At 35.8% G+C, this 19,713-nt stretch overlaps 1 protein-coding gene across 3 annotated transcripts in view; it reads left to right on the forward strand.

Moving 5' to 3' along the window:
* The window catches only part of Rap1a (RAP1A, member of RAS oncogene family), an 80,877-nt gene extending 63,361 nt beyond the window's left edge, over positions 1-17,516 (forward strand). Inside the window, exons 2-7 of one of the 3 annotated variants that reach the window (XM_005388951.2) lie at positions 1,808-1,876; positions 5,120-5,176; positions 7,357-7,497; positions 9,279-9,422; positions 14,457-14,572; positions 15,802-17,516. In XM_005388951.2, coding sequence (XP_005389008.1) covers positions 1,808-1,876; positions 5,120-5,176; positions 7,357-7,497; positions 9,279-9,422; positions 14,457-14,543 — 498 coding nt within the window. In that variant the 3' untranslated portion in view covers positions 14,544-14,572; positions 15,802-17,516. Of the gene's footprint in view, positions 1-1,807; positions 1,877-5,119; positions 5,177-7,356; positions 7,498-9,278; positions 9,423-11,953; positions 13,447-14,456; positions 14,573-15,801 lie in introns of those variants that run through there. The other 2 variants (XM_013516529.1, XM_013516528.1) reach the window with 2 other exon arrangements.
* The last annotated feature ends 2,197 nt before the right edge of the window (positions 17,517-19,713 follow it).

Below are 19,713 nucleotides of genomic sequence, written 5' to 3' on the forward strand. Positions count from 1 at the left end.
TGAGGGGATTAAATACTTGACAAAAATTATGATTAAAGCTTTTGGTGTGATCATACCCAGAATTTCCTTTAAATGAGAAGAGCTTAGAGAAAGAAGTTTGAAGTCACTGTATTCAAAATCTGCTTAGCTCAAGCTCAAATAGTGTATGAAATACTTACGTTAGTAATTTAAGTATAGGTGACCACATTTTTACCTTTGCCTTAAGGTAATAATACTGTCTCCTGTTTTAAAGCTGTCCAGGCAATAATCTCATAACCATCTCTTGTACTTCTTTTGCATTTACTGAATCATAAAATATATTGTTTCTAGTATGTGCTTACAGAAATCTTTGAAATAAAGGTGTAGTACCTCTCCCTTATCTATGTGATATACATTTCAAGACCCCTAGTGAATACCTAAAACCACAGATAGTACTAAACCTATATATACTCTTTTCCCTGTACCTGTATACCTGTGGAAATGGTAAATTTATAAACTAGAAGTGTTTTGTTTTGTTTTGTTGAGACAGGGTTTCGCTGTATAGTGCAGTCTGGCCTTGAACTGGCTTAGTAGCCTAGGCTTGCCTCAAACTCAAACAGTGATCCTCCTGCGTCAGCCTCCTGAGTGCTGGGACTACAGGCGTCCGCCACCATGCCTGGTTCATGTTTTCACTTAAATGAAGCACTTTACAGTGTCTCTTTGGTACAACTGAGTTGTCAGCATCACTACTGTTATGTTTTGGGTCCATTATTAACCAAAATAAGGGTTTACTTGAACACAAGTACTGTGTTAACCTTGACAGTTGATTTGATAACCAGCACAACTACAAAGTGATTAATGGTTGGGTAGTGTATACAGTGTGGATACCATAGACAGATGATTCATGTCCTGTGTGGAAGAGAAAAGGATGGCATCTAGTGTAAAACTTACAAAATGTTCATATTTGGAATTTTCCATTTAATATTTTGTGTCATTGTTAACTCTAGGTTACTGAAATTTTAGGAAAACAACCACAGATGGGGGCGCTATTGTAGCTAATATCTAAAAAAAGATGAGTAAGCAGTGCTTTCCAGTGGGAAGGGTAATGCTTTAGAGTCAAGAAGAAGGTGTGTTTGAATTTCAGCTGGCAAATGGGAAAAACAACTTTATATGGGATGAATGTGAATTGACTGTGATGTAAATTAAAAGTGACTAACTTGGTGCCTGGAACCCAACAGACGTTCATAAATTTAAATTCCCTTTTGTGTTTTCCCCCACAATTGGAAAGAAGGAAAATTTAGTACCTTTGTCTTTTTCCTTTGAGAGCACTGTATAGTCACTATAAGTACATAAAAAAATAATACGGTAAAAACTTACAATTTTTTTTTTCTTGCCGGGCGTGGTGGTGCACGCCTGTAATCCCAGCACTCGGGAGGCTGAGGCAGGAGGATCATTGAGAGTTCGAGACCAGCCTGGGCTACAAAGTGAGCTCAAGGTCAGCCTGAGCTGCATAGCGAGACCCTGTCTCAGAAAGACAAAAAAAAAAAACCCTTAATTTTAAATTTTTTAGTAAGTTAGAATCTGGTTTTCGTATCCTCATTGTATTTTAAAACTGTACAGTAACTGTTCAGTAGCAACAGTATTGATGAGTTTTTAACATGACCACTTCTTTCTGTAATACCTATACTCATATATGATGTTTACATTGAAAAATGATTCTTTACATTTGTGTGTTTACCCAGAATTTTAACATAATTTCATTTAATCTTTACAATTTTGTAAGGTTAAGTAACATTCAAGAAAGTCAGATTTTTCTTTCAGGTCATTGACTTTTGTTTTTTCCCCTCAGACAGTTCAGTTTGTTCAAGGAATTTTTGTTGAAAAATACGACCCAACGATAGAAGATTCCTACAGAAAGGTAAAATGTGAAACTGTGTGCTCATACTTACAACTAGATCCTTAGGTCTTTAAAACTTGATCCTTGGAAACCCTTTTTAAAAATAGTTTTGAGGCTGGGCGTGCTGGCACACACCTGTAATCCCAGCATTTGGGAGGCTAAGGCAGGAGGATCAATGCGGAGTTCAAGGCCAGCTTGAACTACATAGTAAAACCCTATCTCAAAAAGACAAAAGAAAATAAAAAAGAGAAAAAATAGTTTGAGCCACTGGAAGTAGACCCACCCAAGCCCTTGAGGGTGTGGCTGTGTTGTTCTTGCTCAAGATTTAATGCCCGTAGTGTTAGTTACTTTTTTCTCTGGTTGCTGAGACAAAATACGTGATACCCAAAGTTAAAGGAGGACAGGTTTGTTTAGCTCACAGTTTGGAGGTTTCAGTCCATAATGGACCGGCTTCAAGGCAGAGTGGTTTGGCAGAAGGGCATCCCAGAGGAGAAACAGTTCAGAGTGGACAGCAAAAGCGAGCCAGCCAGAGAAGGGAAAGACAAGCCTCTTTATGCCTCTTGTGTCTTACCCAGGCTGCTGGACTGGGCGGTCCCAATCCAATCAGTGGACTGACTGATCCCAGCAGTCACCCACCTTTAACCCAAGCACCATTAGGTCTAGCATCACAAACTCTAGATTCAGCTACTTCAGAGAAAGCCCCATCTGAAAATACGTGAGGCTTTCAGGGGACATCTAGACACAAACCGTAACACCCATCGTCACACTCACAGGAAACAGAATGTGTGTATCAACCTGTGTGTTGGTGACCAGTCTCTCTGAGCTGTGCATTTGTTCTAACATTGTATTTGTGAACTTCTAACAATTTTATAAATAATAAATTCATAATAACTTCTAAAAATAATAAAATAGTTTTAAGAAATGATGAAAATGTGCTTATATCTGTTTTTAAAGGTTTCACCTAGAAAAAAATGTTTCTCTAAGGTATAGAGAACTTCATGTTTTAGTGTTGATTTTTAATTTATCCCCGAATGTATACATTTTCCTAGTGGGGAATTTTTAAAAGAAAAAAAGGATTCCATTAAATATTAGTATATTTCCAGCCACTTTTTGTTAACAAAAATTAAGATCACTTTTATGCTTGAAGTTATCCATTGAGTTGTATAATGCGTTTAATAAATCGTTGTTGTTGTTTGTACATTTAATAAATGTGAAGATATTTTACCTTTTGACTACCAAAAAGTTAGTTAAAATCCTTATGATAGTATAATGGGGATACATGCCACACATTTATCAAAACCCATAGAAGGTGTAATATGAAAAGAAGACTGTAATGTAAACCACGGGCTTTTGGTGATAATCATATCTGTATAGGTTCATCAGTTGGGGCAACCATGCCCCTGCGGTGTAGGATGTTGACAGGAGGGAGCTGCGTGTGGTGGGAGCTGAAAAAACATTCCCCTCAGCTTTTCAGTGAACCTAATACTGCTTTTTAAAAAATTAAATCTATTTAAGAGTGAAAAAACCAGAGTTAGTCTTGATCCAAAAAAATGTATTTAATTATAAGACTAGTTAGAATTGTGAAATTTTTTCACCATTTTGTTTTCCAAGTATATTAGGAAGGAAGAAGACAGTGTTACAAAAGACTAGTAGCCAAGGATATTATACTCCCGCCTCCAACATGAAACCTTTCTTTCAACAAATAGGAAAGGATTCCTTTGTTAAAGGCTTTTAGGATTTATCTTTAATAGTCTTGTAAGTTTTGTTGAATTAAGTTCATCAAGAAGTACTGGCAGAGTAATTTAACTGCCTTCAAATTAGAAACGCAGTTGTGCTCTACAAACACTGCAAAACTACAGACATGGTTCATTATTTACTGAACATTGCTGGTGACAGATTGTACTTACCTTGTTCATTGGAGGGACAGTGAGTTTGAGACACCATGAGAGGACCCCCTCATCAGTCCCTATCTTACACAGAGAGAGTTTAAAACAGATTGTAGGCTAATAGTACACTTATTTTTAGAGGACAGTGTTGCTTTATTGAAATTTCCCCAGAAAAAGTTCCTTGTTAAATCTTTAACTACAGAACAGGTCTGTACCTAGAATACTGAAGGACCAACTTTTCTTAATCCCTTCTTTATTAAAAATTTTCTATACAGTTGATAGTTTACACTTTCCTTAGGCCAGCCTTTCTTCTTTTACAAGACAGTGGGGAAATGGAATGCAGTGTATACAATTTCACCCTTTGCATAGTTTTTCTGAAATAGAGCTCAGTGTTATTTAACACTTGTGTGCTCCCCTTCTTTTTTATTTTTAATTTTTTTTATTTTAAAGATTAAAAAAACTAACAAAACAACAACAGTGAAGACAAAATCAAAACAACAAAAATGATACATGACCCCAAAACAAGATATAGGAATTAACAATGGTTGCTATATTACATATTGTTATCTTCAACGAAGTTGCTCAGTCTACCAGACGTAGGAATATAAGATTGATCAATCAAAGACGGTAACAGGTAATAAAAAAAAATTGGAAATGATGCAGAGATGCACCATACATCCCCTTATTTCTTAAATGTGAATTTTAGTAAAATTTTAACAACTTGAATATAGTAAGTAATTCTAAAGAATGTTCTTTACTCACAAATCTTTTATGCAATGTTTGAGAGGGGTATTAGGCATCAAACCCATAACCTCGTACAAGTTAGGCAAACTCTCTACCACTGAGCTACATCCCCTGCCCTTTTTTATTTTGAGACAGGGTATTGCCTAGGCTGGCCTTGGACTTGTGATCTTCCTGCCTCAGCTTCCCCAATAGCTGGGATTATAGGTTTGTGTCCCTGTGCCCAGCTTCTTATGTGCATTTTCAGCCATTTAATACTTTTGTACTTTTTCTCTGAATATGATACAAACAGATACATGGCATTTTTTTCTGTTAAAACTGTTGTATCAGTTTATAGTTCCTCTTAAATTCCAAACTATGATCATTTGCTTTCTAATAAGAACAAATAAGCATCATTACAGTGGCCAGAAAATATCTGCACTCAACATTAACTATCCTGGCTTCTGTAATATTAATAGAATGTGCTTGAAGAACCCTCTTCTCTATTCTGTGCTACCAAGTTTAGTCCCAGCCAACACAGCAAACTGCTACAAAAATGCTTTGTAGTTGTTAATAGGTATTTTGGATAAAGAGGTATAAGGGAAACAAAATGACAGTTTGATGTTTCTTTTTCATTTTTTTCTTTTCACCCTCACAGCAAGTTGAAGTAGATTGCCAACAGTGTATGCTGGAAATCCTGGATACAGCAGGGACGGTAAGCATGTTTGTTTGTTTTTTCCTCCCTTCCACCCTCCCTCCCCTCCCAGATTTCACAAGCATATTTTGTCATGTGAGTAATTCTTCTGTGTGAAAGTAATCATTCTGATTTTTAAAAATTCTTTGAATATACAGGTTCTTAAATTTTCTCAGGTGTGTAAATTATTTATGGTGTACTTAATGCCCACATACCTTGATTACATTCTATATTGAGCTCACCTGCAGAATCTGTGTTCCTTTGTATTGCAGTCAGGAATATGCTGTCCGAATCATTTTTTAGAATTTTAAACTGAATTTTAGTTAAGATAGGTATTTCCGTCTCTGGCCACGTCTGTGCTTGCCCACTCATTCACCAACTCAGTGAATTCAACCTCGTGCAGCTTCTTAAATCCCTTTCGGTCCCGTGCATTTGCTGTTACCTTTGCCTGGGATCCTCTTCCTCGACATCCAGATACGAGCTTACTTTCTCACCTTCCTGCCCTCCTTCCTATTGTCTTTGAGCCCTTCCCCTTAAAACATAATCTTCTGTTCCATCCTCAAAGAAACTCCCTATTCCCCGCCTCTGCTTTTCCTCTGTAACATTTATTCCTATCTGGTGTACTTTATACCTTATCTTTGTTTAGCTCCATGCACACTCCTCCTGAAATTTTTATTCTAATGTTCACTATCTCCCTAATATTACAGCAGTGTCTGGCATGCACTATACTGGGCCCTCTGTGGATAATTGTTGAATGGGTGAAACTTCTAGAATGTCCCTAGGAAGAGGTTGGGATTTTCAGAAGTAGGTAAAATCAACAGCAGTTCTTCTGTAAGGACTATTTTTAGATTGAATTTTTAAAACTCAGATTGGCTCTGTGTTTTTACTCTTCATTAATAAATAGCAAAGACTGTGATCTCAGAAGAACATAATAGGAATAATAGTGCCAGAATTTCTAACAGTTTATAAATGAAAACTATTAACAAAAACCATAATTGATACATCTTTCCCAGAAAATACACTGGCAGCAACACAGAAAGTTCAACCATAGTCTTATGGCACACCAAAAACTACTAGAATTTGAGGTTAGGGAAATGGTTGCTGATAGCATAGTCAGCTCCTTGGAATACAAATTGAGTACATCAGCCAGGCTAGAACAACTGGAACTATTACAGACATAGTAGACAAAAATAGTGGTAACAATGGTGGTAAGCCAGCAAGCCAAAGAAACAGAGCTTACAAAACTTGTGAACTTAATGGTATATGTTTGATGCATCCAAAGATGGGAAGATTTAAAATGTGTAATTATAAATACTCATGATATATACATTTTAATATTATGCTATATGTGCCTTTCCTAATGCTGTATATCATTGAGAGATATTTAATATAAGATTCTAATATAACTAATACCTATAGTTGGGGCTGGGGATTTAGCTCAGCGGTAAAGTGCCTGCCTGACAAGCACAAGGTCGTGTGTTCCATTCCTGGTACCAGAAGAAAAACAGAAAAATAATAATAATAATACCTATAGTTATAACATACAGTGCTGATTGTCACCAAGTAAGAGGAAGTGGGTTTAAAACTGAAACAGAATTTTAATTTGTTGTGACTATAGCTCAGTGACCAAATGTTAACAATTAGTGAATCTACCTAAAGGAGATGATAGTCATTGCACTATTCTCATATCTTTATGATACATTTAATGGCTTAAGTGAGGTAAGAAAATAAAAATCATAAAAATGATCTGATGAAGAGTCCAGGGTGGAGATGTAGCTCAGTGGTAGAGTGCTTGCTTAGCATGCATGAGGCTTTGGGTTCAATCCCCAGAACTACCAAAAAGCAAACAAAAACAAAAACCCAAAGTCTAATGATTATCAAGATGATGAAATTTACCAGTAGAGATAACCGAGTCAGTCTGTGCTGAGTGATTACATTATAGTTTAGTTCTTCTAAATTACTTCAAAACAAATTGAGGTGGTTAGGAATCTCTTCTAATTCATGATTGGTTGTCACTACTTCTGGTCACCTAAATAGGGAATAGGAACATTACCTCAGAGTTGCTAGAAACTATGTATCATGCCCTATGTTTTCTGTCATGATAGCAGGTAATAAAAAACAGTAGGAACTCACGATTGTTCTACTTAAAATACTTCCTGTATACATTCAAAAATTATACATTTATATATTTTTTATTACAGGAACAATTTACAGCTATGAGGGATTTGTATATGAAGAATGGCCAAGGATTTGCACTAGTATATTCTATTACAGCTCAGTCCACATTTAATGATTTACAGGATTTAAGGGAACAGATTTTACGGGTTAAGGACACAGAAGATGTAAGTATTTTTCTCTCTATAAGACATACTGTGATCTCCTACAGCCAAATAAAAAAAGTTTGCTCTTTCATCAGTACAGGATCTGCTTTTTGGATTTTTTGTTGTTATTATTGCTTGGTTTTGGGACAGGGTCTTGCTGTGTATTCCAGGCTGGCTTTGAACTTACTATGTAGGCCAGTGTGGCCATCAGCCTCCAGTGATCTTCCTGTCAGCCTCCCATGCGCTGGGGGATTACCCAGCACTACCATGCCTAGTTGAGGATTTGAAAGGTATCAACCACATGTCAGAAAGAGCCCTTGTGACCAAAATAAATTTTAACTTTTAAAATTAACCTACAAATTATATGATGAGATGTTTACAGAATGACACATGTGGTAAAGTGCTTGTGCTAGGTGGATAAAAAGTGAGAAAGAAAAGTAGTCAAAGAATATAGAAAAGTGGAGCTGAAGTTATACTTCGTTATATCAGAAATAACGTTCGGCAAACGCCAAGAATATGACAATATATGCCTGTTTCTAAAGTTTGTTCGTATAGTTTTTATTTACATGCAGCTTTTTCCTTTGAATTATGTTAAAGATTTTAATTAACTAGATTTTTTAACATTAATTTTGCTTTAGAAATATATTATTTGATAAATAGCATTTTGTTGGTAGTGTCTTTTCCTCTGCAAAAATAAAGTTTATATTTGACATGTTTACCTCAGATTTGAGCTACAGAGGATTCTTTTTTAGTTGTATAAATTAGGTTATAAATTTTCATGGGTCCTTCTCAGTTTTTGTGTGTTGTCTCTCATTATCGATGGGAGCATTTACATCTGTTCAGGACTCTAACCTTGGTAATTATTGTAGGTGGGAAGGATTTATACCATGACTCATGACAGCATGTAACTTAATGAATACTTTTATTCCTTCCCATGACTAATTTAGCCAAGAGAGTTCTGTTTTCATGGGCAATTATGTGTAGATCACTGAACTCTGATAATGTTAATCCCTTTATTCCATGTAGTAAAGGAGAGAAGATGGAGGAGTTGCAGATGCATTGTGCATTGAATCTAACCTGTGATAATTACCTCTTTTAGGAAGAAGGTCTACCATGTCTAATTCTTTTTTTTTTTTTTTTTTTGTATAGTGTCCATCACCTCAAAAAAAATGGCCTTTCCTCTGAACACCTTTTAACTGAGGGAGTTAATTCAGTTTGTTAGCTAATTGCCTTACTGGGAGTGTTGTAGATGGACATAGCCAACCACTTGTGATATGGAAGAAAAAGGAAGGCATGGCGACCCTGTGGCTTTATTTTTATGCTAATGCCTGTTTAATATTTCACCTGTTTATGGTCTAGCTATGAAATATAGAAGCCATAGCTTTTACTGTGTTGATCTTGTTGCTGCTTTAGCATTTATTACACCTATGAGATCGAGCACTTAAACCATTTAGCCCCAGTGAATGAGTACCAATGTATTGCAAGAGATTCCTTTTCCTTCAGATTTTTTTCTACTTGGAATTCAACTATTTGCAGTAGTCCACAGAAAACATTTAGTTTTAAGTTTTAAAATAATTTGTCATATGAGTCTGGTAGGATCTCTTCCATAATTTTTAGTCTCCCCCCCCCTTAGTCATTCTACTCTCCCCTAAAACACATAGATGTATAATCCCTTTTTTTAAGCTTTTGGTGACGCTTACAGTTCTAACAAATACATTTTAGTTGATGGTAGTTAATTGCTTATTTATAACAGCAGTCTAGGTTGGCAGTTATTGCTTATTTTATGTTTTTCCTTCTTGCAGGTTCCAATGATTTTGGTTGGCAATAAATGTGACCTGGAAGATGAGCGAGTAGTTGGCAAAGAACAGGGCCAGAATTTAGCAAGACAGTGGTGTAACTGTGCCTTTTTAGAATCTTCTGCAAAGTCAAAGATCAACGTTAATGAGGTAACTTAAAATTGCTGAGCAGCACAAACAAGTGCATTATAGTTTCTTTTGCATTAAATTAATAGCCAAAAATTTTTAACAGAAAATGTCAAAGCACTCTTCGTTCCATCACATCATAGAAAACACTAAGTATTTCTTTAGCCTGTGTAAGATCACTTTGATAGCTCTAATGAGAACACTGAAATTTACCTTATTGTCAAAGAGAAAGACTATAAAGTCCTGCTAAATAAACCCTTCTAGGATATACCAGAAAGAGATGTGTGAAAAATATCACAGCACCTTTATGTCATGACAGTTATCTATGTAGATGCATATAAGTAGGTTGTAGAGTCAAGTAGGAAAAGGCAGAAATTGAAGTAATTATTAGAATAAACAGTTGTTACACAGAAAGATGTTCGTACCTTCATAGACATCACAGAGTGTGGCTTCTGAGTGTTGCCTCGCCTTTGGTGCATTCCTAAAAGTAAGGAATCTGTGTGAGATTAGACATATAACTGAAACTCATCCACCCTTTAGTCTTAATACGGAAGTGCGGAGGGCTCTTTTTTCTCTCTGAATTTTGTCCTGCACTGTCTTACGACATAAACTGGGCTAGAAGCAAGTTGCACTCTGAGGGTAAAGGGCCACTAATTTATTGAGCACCTAAGAAATTAGTGTAGTTCTAGCTTCCCCCACCAATCAACAAAAACTTAAGAAATTCCCTTTGTTTTGTTAACTTTACCACACACCTTTCTTTAAAAACCAAACAAAGTAGGTTTCTTTCCTTTCTCTTACCTATGTGCTTGGCATTTTTAGCATCACAAGTTATCAGTCAGAACTCAGATTAATTTAAAGAACAGATAAAGAGTAAGTTAGCTTATCAGAATCCTGTGTTTTTCCTTGCTGTTGTTCTCAGGTCTGTGGTTCTGCAGGTCACTCCTCCTTGACTGATACTATACGTGTAGACCATTTTAAAATGGCCAAATTACTTTACCTGGCAGAAGAAAATTTCAGCTTACCACAAGTCCTGTTTCTTACAAATAATTTTAAATGCCAGAACTTTTTTTTTTTTTAGAGGAAGCCATTTTTAACAAGTACATAAAAACAAGAAATTGATAAACTCACATATTCAGCAAATATATATTGAAGTACCTGCTGTTTACCTGGCATTGTGTCACCCATTCAGGTAGCAGTCATCTGGACAGACACTGTTCCCACGCTTAAGAGGTTAAATCTAGGTGGGCGTGTGCTCTACAGCTAAAATGCCAACACTCTGGGGAAGTGAGACAGGAGAATTGCAAGTTCAAACCCAGCCTAGGCAATTCAGTGACTTAATGAGACCTCAAAATTTAAAAAAAAGAAAAGAAAAGAAAAAGAAGGTCTTTATATCCTAGTGGGGGGACAAATTTTGCTGAGATTGTTGACAATTATTTCTTACTCACTTCCAAGTAAATGAAAGGAAATTTGATATCCATTCAGCTTCAAGTTTCTCTGTTGTAGAATTATAGTTTCCTAAAGGTTATTTTGAAGACTGTGGCCATGATAAAATTTTTTAATTTTTAGTACGGTCTTTTCTTTAAACAAGGGTAATTTTGATTAAGAACACATTAGGAGGGCTGGGGATTTAGCTCAGCGACACAGCGCCTGCCTGGCAAGCACGAGGTCATGAGTTTTGGTACCGGAAAAAAAAAAAAAAAAAAAAAAAAATTAAATAAATAAATAAATAAGAACACATTAGGATTGGTGATTGCCCTTTGGCTACTGGGACAGTGATGCAAGGTCACCTGTGGGCTTTCTGTACGGTCTCACTCCTTACTGTGCCTGTCCTTCACCTTACTGGCGCCTACCCACTAAGTTCAGTGACTACCTTGGAGCTAAGTTGGCCAGGGTCCGACAGGCAGAATTTCTTTTTAGCATCTTTAAGTATAACATGTTTGTGGGAACCTACATGCAACTGAACCTCTTCTGGGTTGTAGTCTATGTAGCAGGACTTTCTCACAACAGTCTTTTCAAAGTCAACCCTTGACAGGAAAGTTTATAAAACAAACAGAAAAATAATAAAATAAAATGCATTAGCCATTTTAAGACGATACACAAACTTCGTAGTAGAAATTCTTGGGAATATAATTTGAGGGTTTTTTTTTTTGTTTCTTTTTAAAAGATGTCTCTCTTTGTAGCCTGATAACCCAGCTACTGAATTCCTTTGATAGTTTCTTAGACAACTTAAGCTGCCTGGTCAAAATGTTTGTGTAATTTCTGAATGCCTGAGGACAAGGATAATACTTCCATAAGATTCAACTCTTCCCCTCAGATTTGAAAACAGATAGGGATTACTGCTTGGCCCGAGCCCTCTAATTCTCTGATGTTTTTTCTTCAAGTTTTATTCATACCACTTTTGTTATGTTCTGAAAGTAGTGTATAGCTATGCCAGAATCACATCAGTCTTAATCAAAAATTGTTCTTTGCTGAGGCTGGAATAATAATTAGAATCAAGACATCCCAATTTAGGAATGGGAGAGGGATTGAGAAACTCTATTCTGTGTTCCCTTTAGATTTTTCTGTAGTTCAGAGAGATGAGGAAGAACCTAGGCTGGGAACTTTCAGCATTTCTAACCCAGTATTATAGTTCGAACTTGCCCTCATCACTGAACCATCTGCTGCTGTGAGGTAGGCAATGCTTTCCAAAGAAATCATTCAGAATATTACTGCAGAAATCAGTTACCTTTCTGTATAATACATGCTGGAAACTGGAAACGGGCATAAAGAAACTAGAATTGAAACTACCTGTGTGTGTGATTAACTTGCTATCTAGCTTACCTTTTTATTACATTTCACATTATAGCTTATAGATGAAGCTGCAGAAACGAATAAAAGCTCATTTGTAGCTTATATTAAGTTCTCGAAGTCTTTAAAGTTGTGAAACAACTTGGACTCTGGAGTTGTAAAACCAATTGCCATTTACCATTTTGTTTATAAATTCTGTTTTCAGACTTTCTTTAGAAATAAGATAATAGTTAAGTGGTTTCAAGAAGATGGGAGTGGGGAAGATGAGCCAACAAAAGAAAGTGTAAAGAATAAATGAGACCACTCTGGGATAAGTCATTATATTAAAATAAATAGATGATTATGTGTCATCTTAAAAAATGTAATAGTTCACTACCTTAATGTAAGCCAATAATATAAAAATACCTTTAAAATTTACTCAAAAGAGCTAAAAACAATGAAAATTTGTTTGCTCTTCATGCAGATTACCATTTATTAACATTTTTGCTGTATTTTCACAGAAGTCACACCCTTTTGTTACTAAATATTTTAGTAGGTGTATCCTTGGATCAAAGACATTCTCTTACATAAAAAAAATCAGGAAAATTTTGGAGTCGGGGGTGTGTGACTTAGTTGTAGAGCACTTTCCTAGCATGGGCTAGTTCCTGGGTTTAATTTCCAGCATCACAAAGTAAATAAAGAATAAAATCAGGAAAAACATAATTCATATTTGGTATTTATTCAGACTTTGCCAATTGGTCCCTGTAGTGTTACTTAAAACCAGTGCATGTTTTTAAATTCATCTCTACAAAGCACTGTTTATGCCAGATAAGTACTAGTAAGGAGTTGTTTGTATTCCAGGTCATTAATAAATTAGTGTTTCCATTTCATGGCAAAGAACCAAATTCAGCTGGTCTGTTTCATGTTTCAACACTTGAACATACTTAGCATTATGAAACTGTATATAAATATCAGAATTAAAATAATTTGCTTTTGTGAAATAAGTAGCATTGTATTTTTGTCCTTGATACTTTGTACAGTACTTTGCATCTAGCAGTGAATTCACAAGATTCATTAACATATAATTGAAATTTTTCTATAGTTCAGAGAGAACTATATTAAGATACAATTTAAATTTTTAATTATATTAACATACAATTCAGATTTTTATAGTTTTATAGTTCAGAGTAATTTGTTACTTCAAATCAGGGATCAGTAAACTTTTTGTTTTGTTGTTTAGTTAAAAGGAATCTCACCAAAAAAGGGCAGATAAGAATCATGTGCTTTGGGGCTGGGGATTTAGCTCAGCGGCAAAAGCGCCTGCCTGGCAAGCGCAAGGTCGTGAGTTCGGTTCCCGGTACCGGAGAAAAAAAAAAAAAAAAAAAAAAAAAAAGAATCATGTGCTTCCACATGTGATACCTAAAGAGGGACTTAAAATATTTTGTCTTATTTCAACCAAAAATCTTTAACATGAATCTAAGCATAAAGAAACAGCAGACTTGAAAAGGAAATCTGTAACTTTACTAGCCTTTATTTTTCAGAAATGATAATGCCCTGAAAGACAAAGTCCAGGGAACTGTTGTGCATTAAAAAAAATGTAAAGTGTCAAGAAAGAAACAAAGTGCATTGTGTGGTCCTGGGTGGATTCTGTCTCTGGAGGGAGAAGTTACTTTTTAGGGCGTTATTGGGATAACTGATGAAATTGGAATTTGCACTATAGATAGTACAAAGTAATGTATCAGTGCTTACACGTCTTGAATGTGATAACTGTAATATGGTTATGTAAGAGAATATCCTTGTTCTTAGGAAATACACATTCAGCCATTAAGAGATCTGTGGTGTGCATACTACTCGCACATGGTTCAGAAAGTAAACATGTGTATGGAGAGAAAGAAAAATAGTAAAGTAAAAGTGGCAAAATGTTACTGAGTGGTGGATCTAGGAAGAATAACAGATGTTCTTTGGTACTGTTCTTACAACTTTTCTGTAAGTCAAAGTTTTCACTACATTACTTTTCACTGCCAGGTTTGTTGTTTTTTGTTTTTGTTTTTGTTTTTGTTTTTGGATGCCAGTCATTTTTTTTAGTCTAGCAGCAAGTCTACTTTAAATAGGTAAGTCCTGCTTTACCTTGAGTGAGAGTCAGCTGAGACTTCTAAGAAACCTGACTTCAAAACAAAGCAGCAAAATAATAGATCTTAGAGTAGAATAATATTTAACAGAACCCAAAATTGTTTTCTGGGACAAAGTCTCAAATATTGGTTGTGTAAGTACTTTTCTCTTGTTTTTATTTAGATATTTTATGACCTGGTCAGACAAATAAATAGAAAAACACCAGTGGAAAAGAAGAAGCCTAAAAAGAAATCATGTCTGCTGCTCTAGACCTGAAGTCAGCAGCAGCTCTGAGCCAGGTAAAATGCCTTTCTCATCACCACCTCCTTTTGGGTTTTATCCAGCTTTAATCCCTTCCTATTTCTACTTATTCTGGGTATTTCTCAGATTCTGTACCTTGTACGTGTGACAAACCTTATAAATACTGATCTGTTGGGAGAATTTGTTCCCTCCCCCTGAGAGTCCTAACGTCTGAGGTGAGAATCTTACCTGATTGTCTCGCCACTGTGTCCCTGGTTCCTGTTTTAGAATGGGTATTCAGAATATGTGGTTTGAGACTGGTCATGTAACTCAGTGGTAGAGTGTTTGCCTAGCGTGTAAGAGACCCTAGGTTTTGATCCCTAGTGCTACAAAAACAACGAATAGAGCTTAGTTATACATGGTGGCACATGCTTATAATCTCACCTATTCAGGAGACTGAGGTACACTATCACAAGTTCAAAGTCAGCCTGGGCAACTTATTGGTACCCTGTGTCAAAATAAAAATAATAATAAAAAGATGTGAGAGAGCTAGTGGTAGAGCACTCCTGGGTTCAATTACCAGTACTACAGGGGACTTGAGGGGAGACTTTACTCTCTTTTGCTGAGCCATAGGACTTGCTGATTTTTCTGCCCTAGGATTTGTCCGTATGTGATCTCTTACTGCCTTAGTGTGTATTAAAAGTGGTAGTCTTTAATATACACAGTCACAAAATGGTTGAATGAAGCATTTCCCACAGAAAATTTATTCAAGCAATTGTCATTCTTTAGTGGAGAAGGAACTCTTATAAATAAAGTGCTGATAGGATAGAAACAAAATGTTACTGTTTTCCTTTTTACAGACAGGACTGCTAGACATAATGTGAAACACTAAGTGTAATAAAACAGGATAAACTAAAGTTGATCAATTTTAGAGTCTTCCTATGAATTCAGTCTTCTATATTTTTTAAAACATTTTAAAGAAAATTTAAAGTAGCCGTATTACTGTAACTGTTTAGTGTATTGATTAACCAAGAGCATTTTTGGTGTGGATGCCTGTATGTGTGTGTCTATGTTTATGAGCACATGCACATGCAGTCAAACCTAGGGTCTCAGGCATAGCTGTTCATTCTACCCCTGAGCTACACATGCAGGCTGAGGCCATTGTTTCTATGTTATTGGATATCTGCTTGCTTACCTACCATCTTCTGACATCAAAAGAAAACCAAATATATATGTGTGTATGTATGTTTATATGTATGTATGTCTTTATCTATTCAATATATTTCAGATTATAGGAATGAAGAACTGTTGCCTAAATGGAAAGTGCCAGCATTCCAGACTTCAAAAAATAAATCCGAAGAGGCTTCTCCTGTTTTATATATTATGTGAAGAATTTAGATATTATATTGGTTTGCACAAGTTCCCTGGAGAAAAAATTTGCTCTGTGTATATCTCTTGGAAAATAAGACAATAGTGTTTCTCCTTTGCAATAGCAATTATAACAGATGTGAAAATAAATATACTTGACTCTAATATGATTATACAAAAGAGCATGGATGCATTTCAAATGTTAGATATTGCTACTATAATCAAATGATTTCATATTGATCTTTTTATCATGATTCCTCCTTGTCAAGCACTAAAAAGTTGAACCATTATACTTTATATCTGTAATGATACCAATTATGAAATTTTTCCTCAACTCATTGCAGCAGATAACTTTTTTGAGTCGATTTCATTTTATATTTAAAAATTATGAAATATCATCTGTCATTATATTCTAATTAAAATTGTGCATAATGCTTTGGAAAAATGGGTCTTTTATAGGAACAAACTGGGATAACTGATTTCTATGGCTTTCAAAGCTAAAATATATAATATACTAAACCAACTCTAATATTGCTTCTTGTGTTTTACTGTCAGATTAAATTACAGCTTTTATGAATGATTAAATTTTAGTACATTTTCATTTGGTTTGTGTGTTTTTGTTATTGTTCGTAGATCTAAAGCCTTTATTTTATAATGACCACGTTGTTCTAAGTGCAACAGTAGCTACTTTGTACCTGATAGCTGCAGAACAGTTGGCTTTAAACTACACTAACTGGCGATTGCTCTAGAAACAGACTTCCTGCTTTCTGTCCTAGATATATTTATTCCAGTATGCAGTAAACTACATTGGAGTACATAGAATCATTTTGTATATTCTATCTGAATCTTAAAGATTGTATCTTACTGAATAAAGTATCCCACTGTGTATTATTTTTATATGTAAAAAGATAAGTTTAATACTGTATCAGGGTTTAACTTTTACTATTTCAATCTTCCACAGCGTGTAATTTTATTAAGGGACTCCTTTTGCCATTGTTAATTTACTAGGTCTGGGTCCACCAGTTAAGTGTTATGTGGAAATTTTAAAATTTGCTTTATAATGGTTTGAAGAATTTGAGAGAAGTCAGTGAAAGTTAAAACACATAAAAGGGATGTTAGTAACTTTTGCTCCAAGAACTAGATATGAACTAGTATAGTACTAGTAATATTTTTTAAAAAAGTTAAATTTTTAGCTGGCTATATAGTGGTGCTTTGCTTTTCCTTCCCAGTTATTTCCATTTTTACAAAAGACAGAGCTCAAGTAGGACATGGATCCGGGGTGATACTACTTACGTGTTCTCCATAAAGAGAGGTAGAACAAACAGCTTGTCAGCCAGTTAAGTGCTAGACAAGAAGAGAAACAAGCTTAGGAAACCCTGTGCCTTGTCCCCAACTGTCGAGGAGGAGACCAGTCCTAGAAAGTCTAAATCAGTGCTCAGGGATCTAGATACTGTCTCATTGCAACTAGATGTGAAGTAGTGTTCATGTGGTCAGCCCATCAGTTATTACATTGGAACTTAAAAGTCAGCTTTCAAATATAAGCTTTGGCCAACTGAGTAAATGTTAAAAATATTGTTTTAAAAGTTGGAAATTGTATTACTTTGAGTTTCTAATAAACTTAGTTACCTAACACTTCCCTTCTTCTGATCTAGTTATGTATACGCCTGTGACTAAGGGACAAAAGAATATAATAAATGTGAAAAATAAATGAAATCTCACAGCCAGTTTGTGTGGGTCAGAGAGGCCTTTTTTTTCTTTTTTTACGGTGAGGTCTTGCTATGTTGCCCAGGCTGATTTCAAATTCCTGGACTAAAGCAGTGTTCTTGACTCAACCTCCCAAGTAGCTGGGACCACAGGCACATGCCACTGTGCTTCATTTAGAGGCATACTCTACCATACTGTACGGTACTGGACTGTACTCTGAAGTCCTCTAACGTCATTCTGTTTGAAATGCTTCTCAAAGATTCTTTGGACTTAAAATCGTAGACACCTCACAAACCAGTACATGTTTCTAAATAGTACCTTTTTACATGTAGTTATTTGCTACACTAGAAATCATTACAGCTAAGCTTCAGTCTGCTTGACTAGTAGCATAAGCTCAGTGTCTTCTAATTTAGAATGTAGTGGAGAAAGAATTGTTATTGGATTCCTTTGTCATACTTACACATCCCGCTTGGGTTGAAGGAGAAACTATGAAGGAAAAGGCCTTTTTGCTGCACGGAAGTGGTACACAGAGCAGGACTAGCCGGAATCAGCAATGTGCATTGGTACCTCAAGGAGAAAAAGTATCCTATTAGAAAATGAGACAGGTGGATTTTTATGTTGTCCCATATGAACTCCTTAGTCTTGTTTCCAATGGAAAAGGCGTCTGAAAACAAGGTGTATTTTTATAGATGAAAAATCAGGTCTCTAGGATATTATGTGAGTCTCCTAACTAGGAACTGATATCAGAGTAGTGTCTGTGGCTGTTTGAGGCATACTAGCTGTGGGTGTGTGAGTAACATGTAACTTAAAGGAGGCTTGATGCTGCAGCTGGTAGTTTGTTTTTTTTCCAACTAAAACACAAACTACTATAATGGCTTGTTAGTGCCCCCAACCCAGTTTAAGAATTTTAACAGTAAATACATAATGTATTCTCCTGCCACCCACCAGGGGGAGCTTCAGTATCGTTAACACTTCCACAGGCATTGCATTAAAAGTACTCAAGCCAATCTCTTCTTTGTACACTGCATTCTTCACAAAGAGATGTCAGGGCTCTTCCTCAAGAGGAACTCACGATCTAACTGGACAGAGAAGATAGAAAACAAAATCCATCAAGGTAACACACTAACTTAGTGAACTGCAGCCACTTAGACAGTTCTCTTGAGAATGTTTGGAGAAATGCGCTTGTTGTGTATTAGTCCCTTCTTATTACTCTGAACTCATCTCTGTGGCATCTCGAGCTTCCATCATCAGTGGCCACTTTTTACTTCTCAGGGAAACAGTCCTCTTCCTTAAAGTCAGTATTTACTTGGAAAAGCTAATATTTAGGGGAAATGCTGACCTTTATTTTTGTTACCAACTTTATTAAAGCAGATGACAATTTGGAGTTATTTTTCTCTACATATTTTTCTCTACCTTTCTTTCTAATAAAACAGTACATTTTTTTGTACCTGAACAATTTCATATATTTTACACTTTATCCTTTTAGGCACACATACACTTGTCAGTTTATATACCTGAGTTTTGTTTTAGCAACTAAGGGATAAAAAACAAATTAAGAATTTGGCATTTCCCTTTCTAGACAATCCTGGTAAGATATTAGAAAACAAAATATGCTCTGAAAAATTATATGCCTATTGAAACCAAAATGTGAAAAAATTACCGGATGATTTGCAAGAAAAAAAAATAACTTCTAAAGTAGATTTTTCTTTCATTTGGGTCTTATACTTGCTGAGGGTGCTAAGTATGTATTAAAATAACCCAACTTGAATCAGCTCCAAACTTAAAAGAGCCAGAGCGGTTTGGGTGCTTGTCCAGGAACTGGAAAGAGAACATTTTTCAGGGAGGGAAATGAATACGAGCTTTGAGGCAGTCCAGCCACCCAGCTGTTGGCGTTCATATTCTCCAAAAACAAAAATTAAAAGTTTTTCTTAAGAATGTAGTACAGATATTCCACGGACATGGATTTTTCTTACTGCAGTTTTATCTTGAGTTTGTTCAGTGTGCAGACCACTCATTGCACCGTCTTAAATATTTTTGTGGAGCCAGGTGGGGTGGCACACACCTGTAGTCCCAGCACTCGGGAGGCTGAGGCAGGAGGATCGTTGTGAGTTCGAGACCAGCCTGGGCT

This window comes from Chinchilla lanigera, unplaced genomic scaffold (assembly GCF_000276665.1).
Source record: "Chinchilla lanigera isolate Chin_1 unplaced genomic scaffold, ChiLan1.0 scaffold00034, whole genome shotgun sequence".
NCBI lineage: Eukaryota > Metazoa > Chordata > Mammalia > Rodentia > Chinchillidae > Chinchilla > Chinchilla lanigera.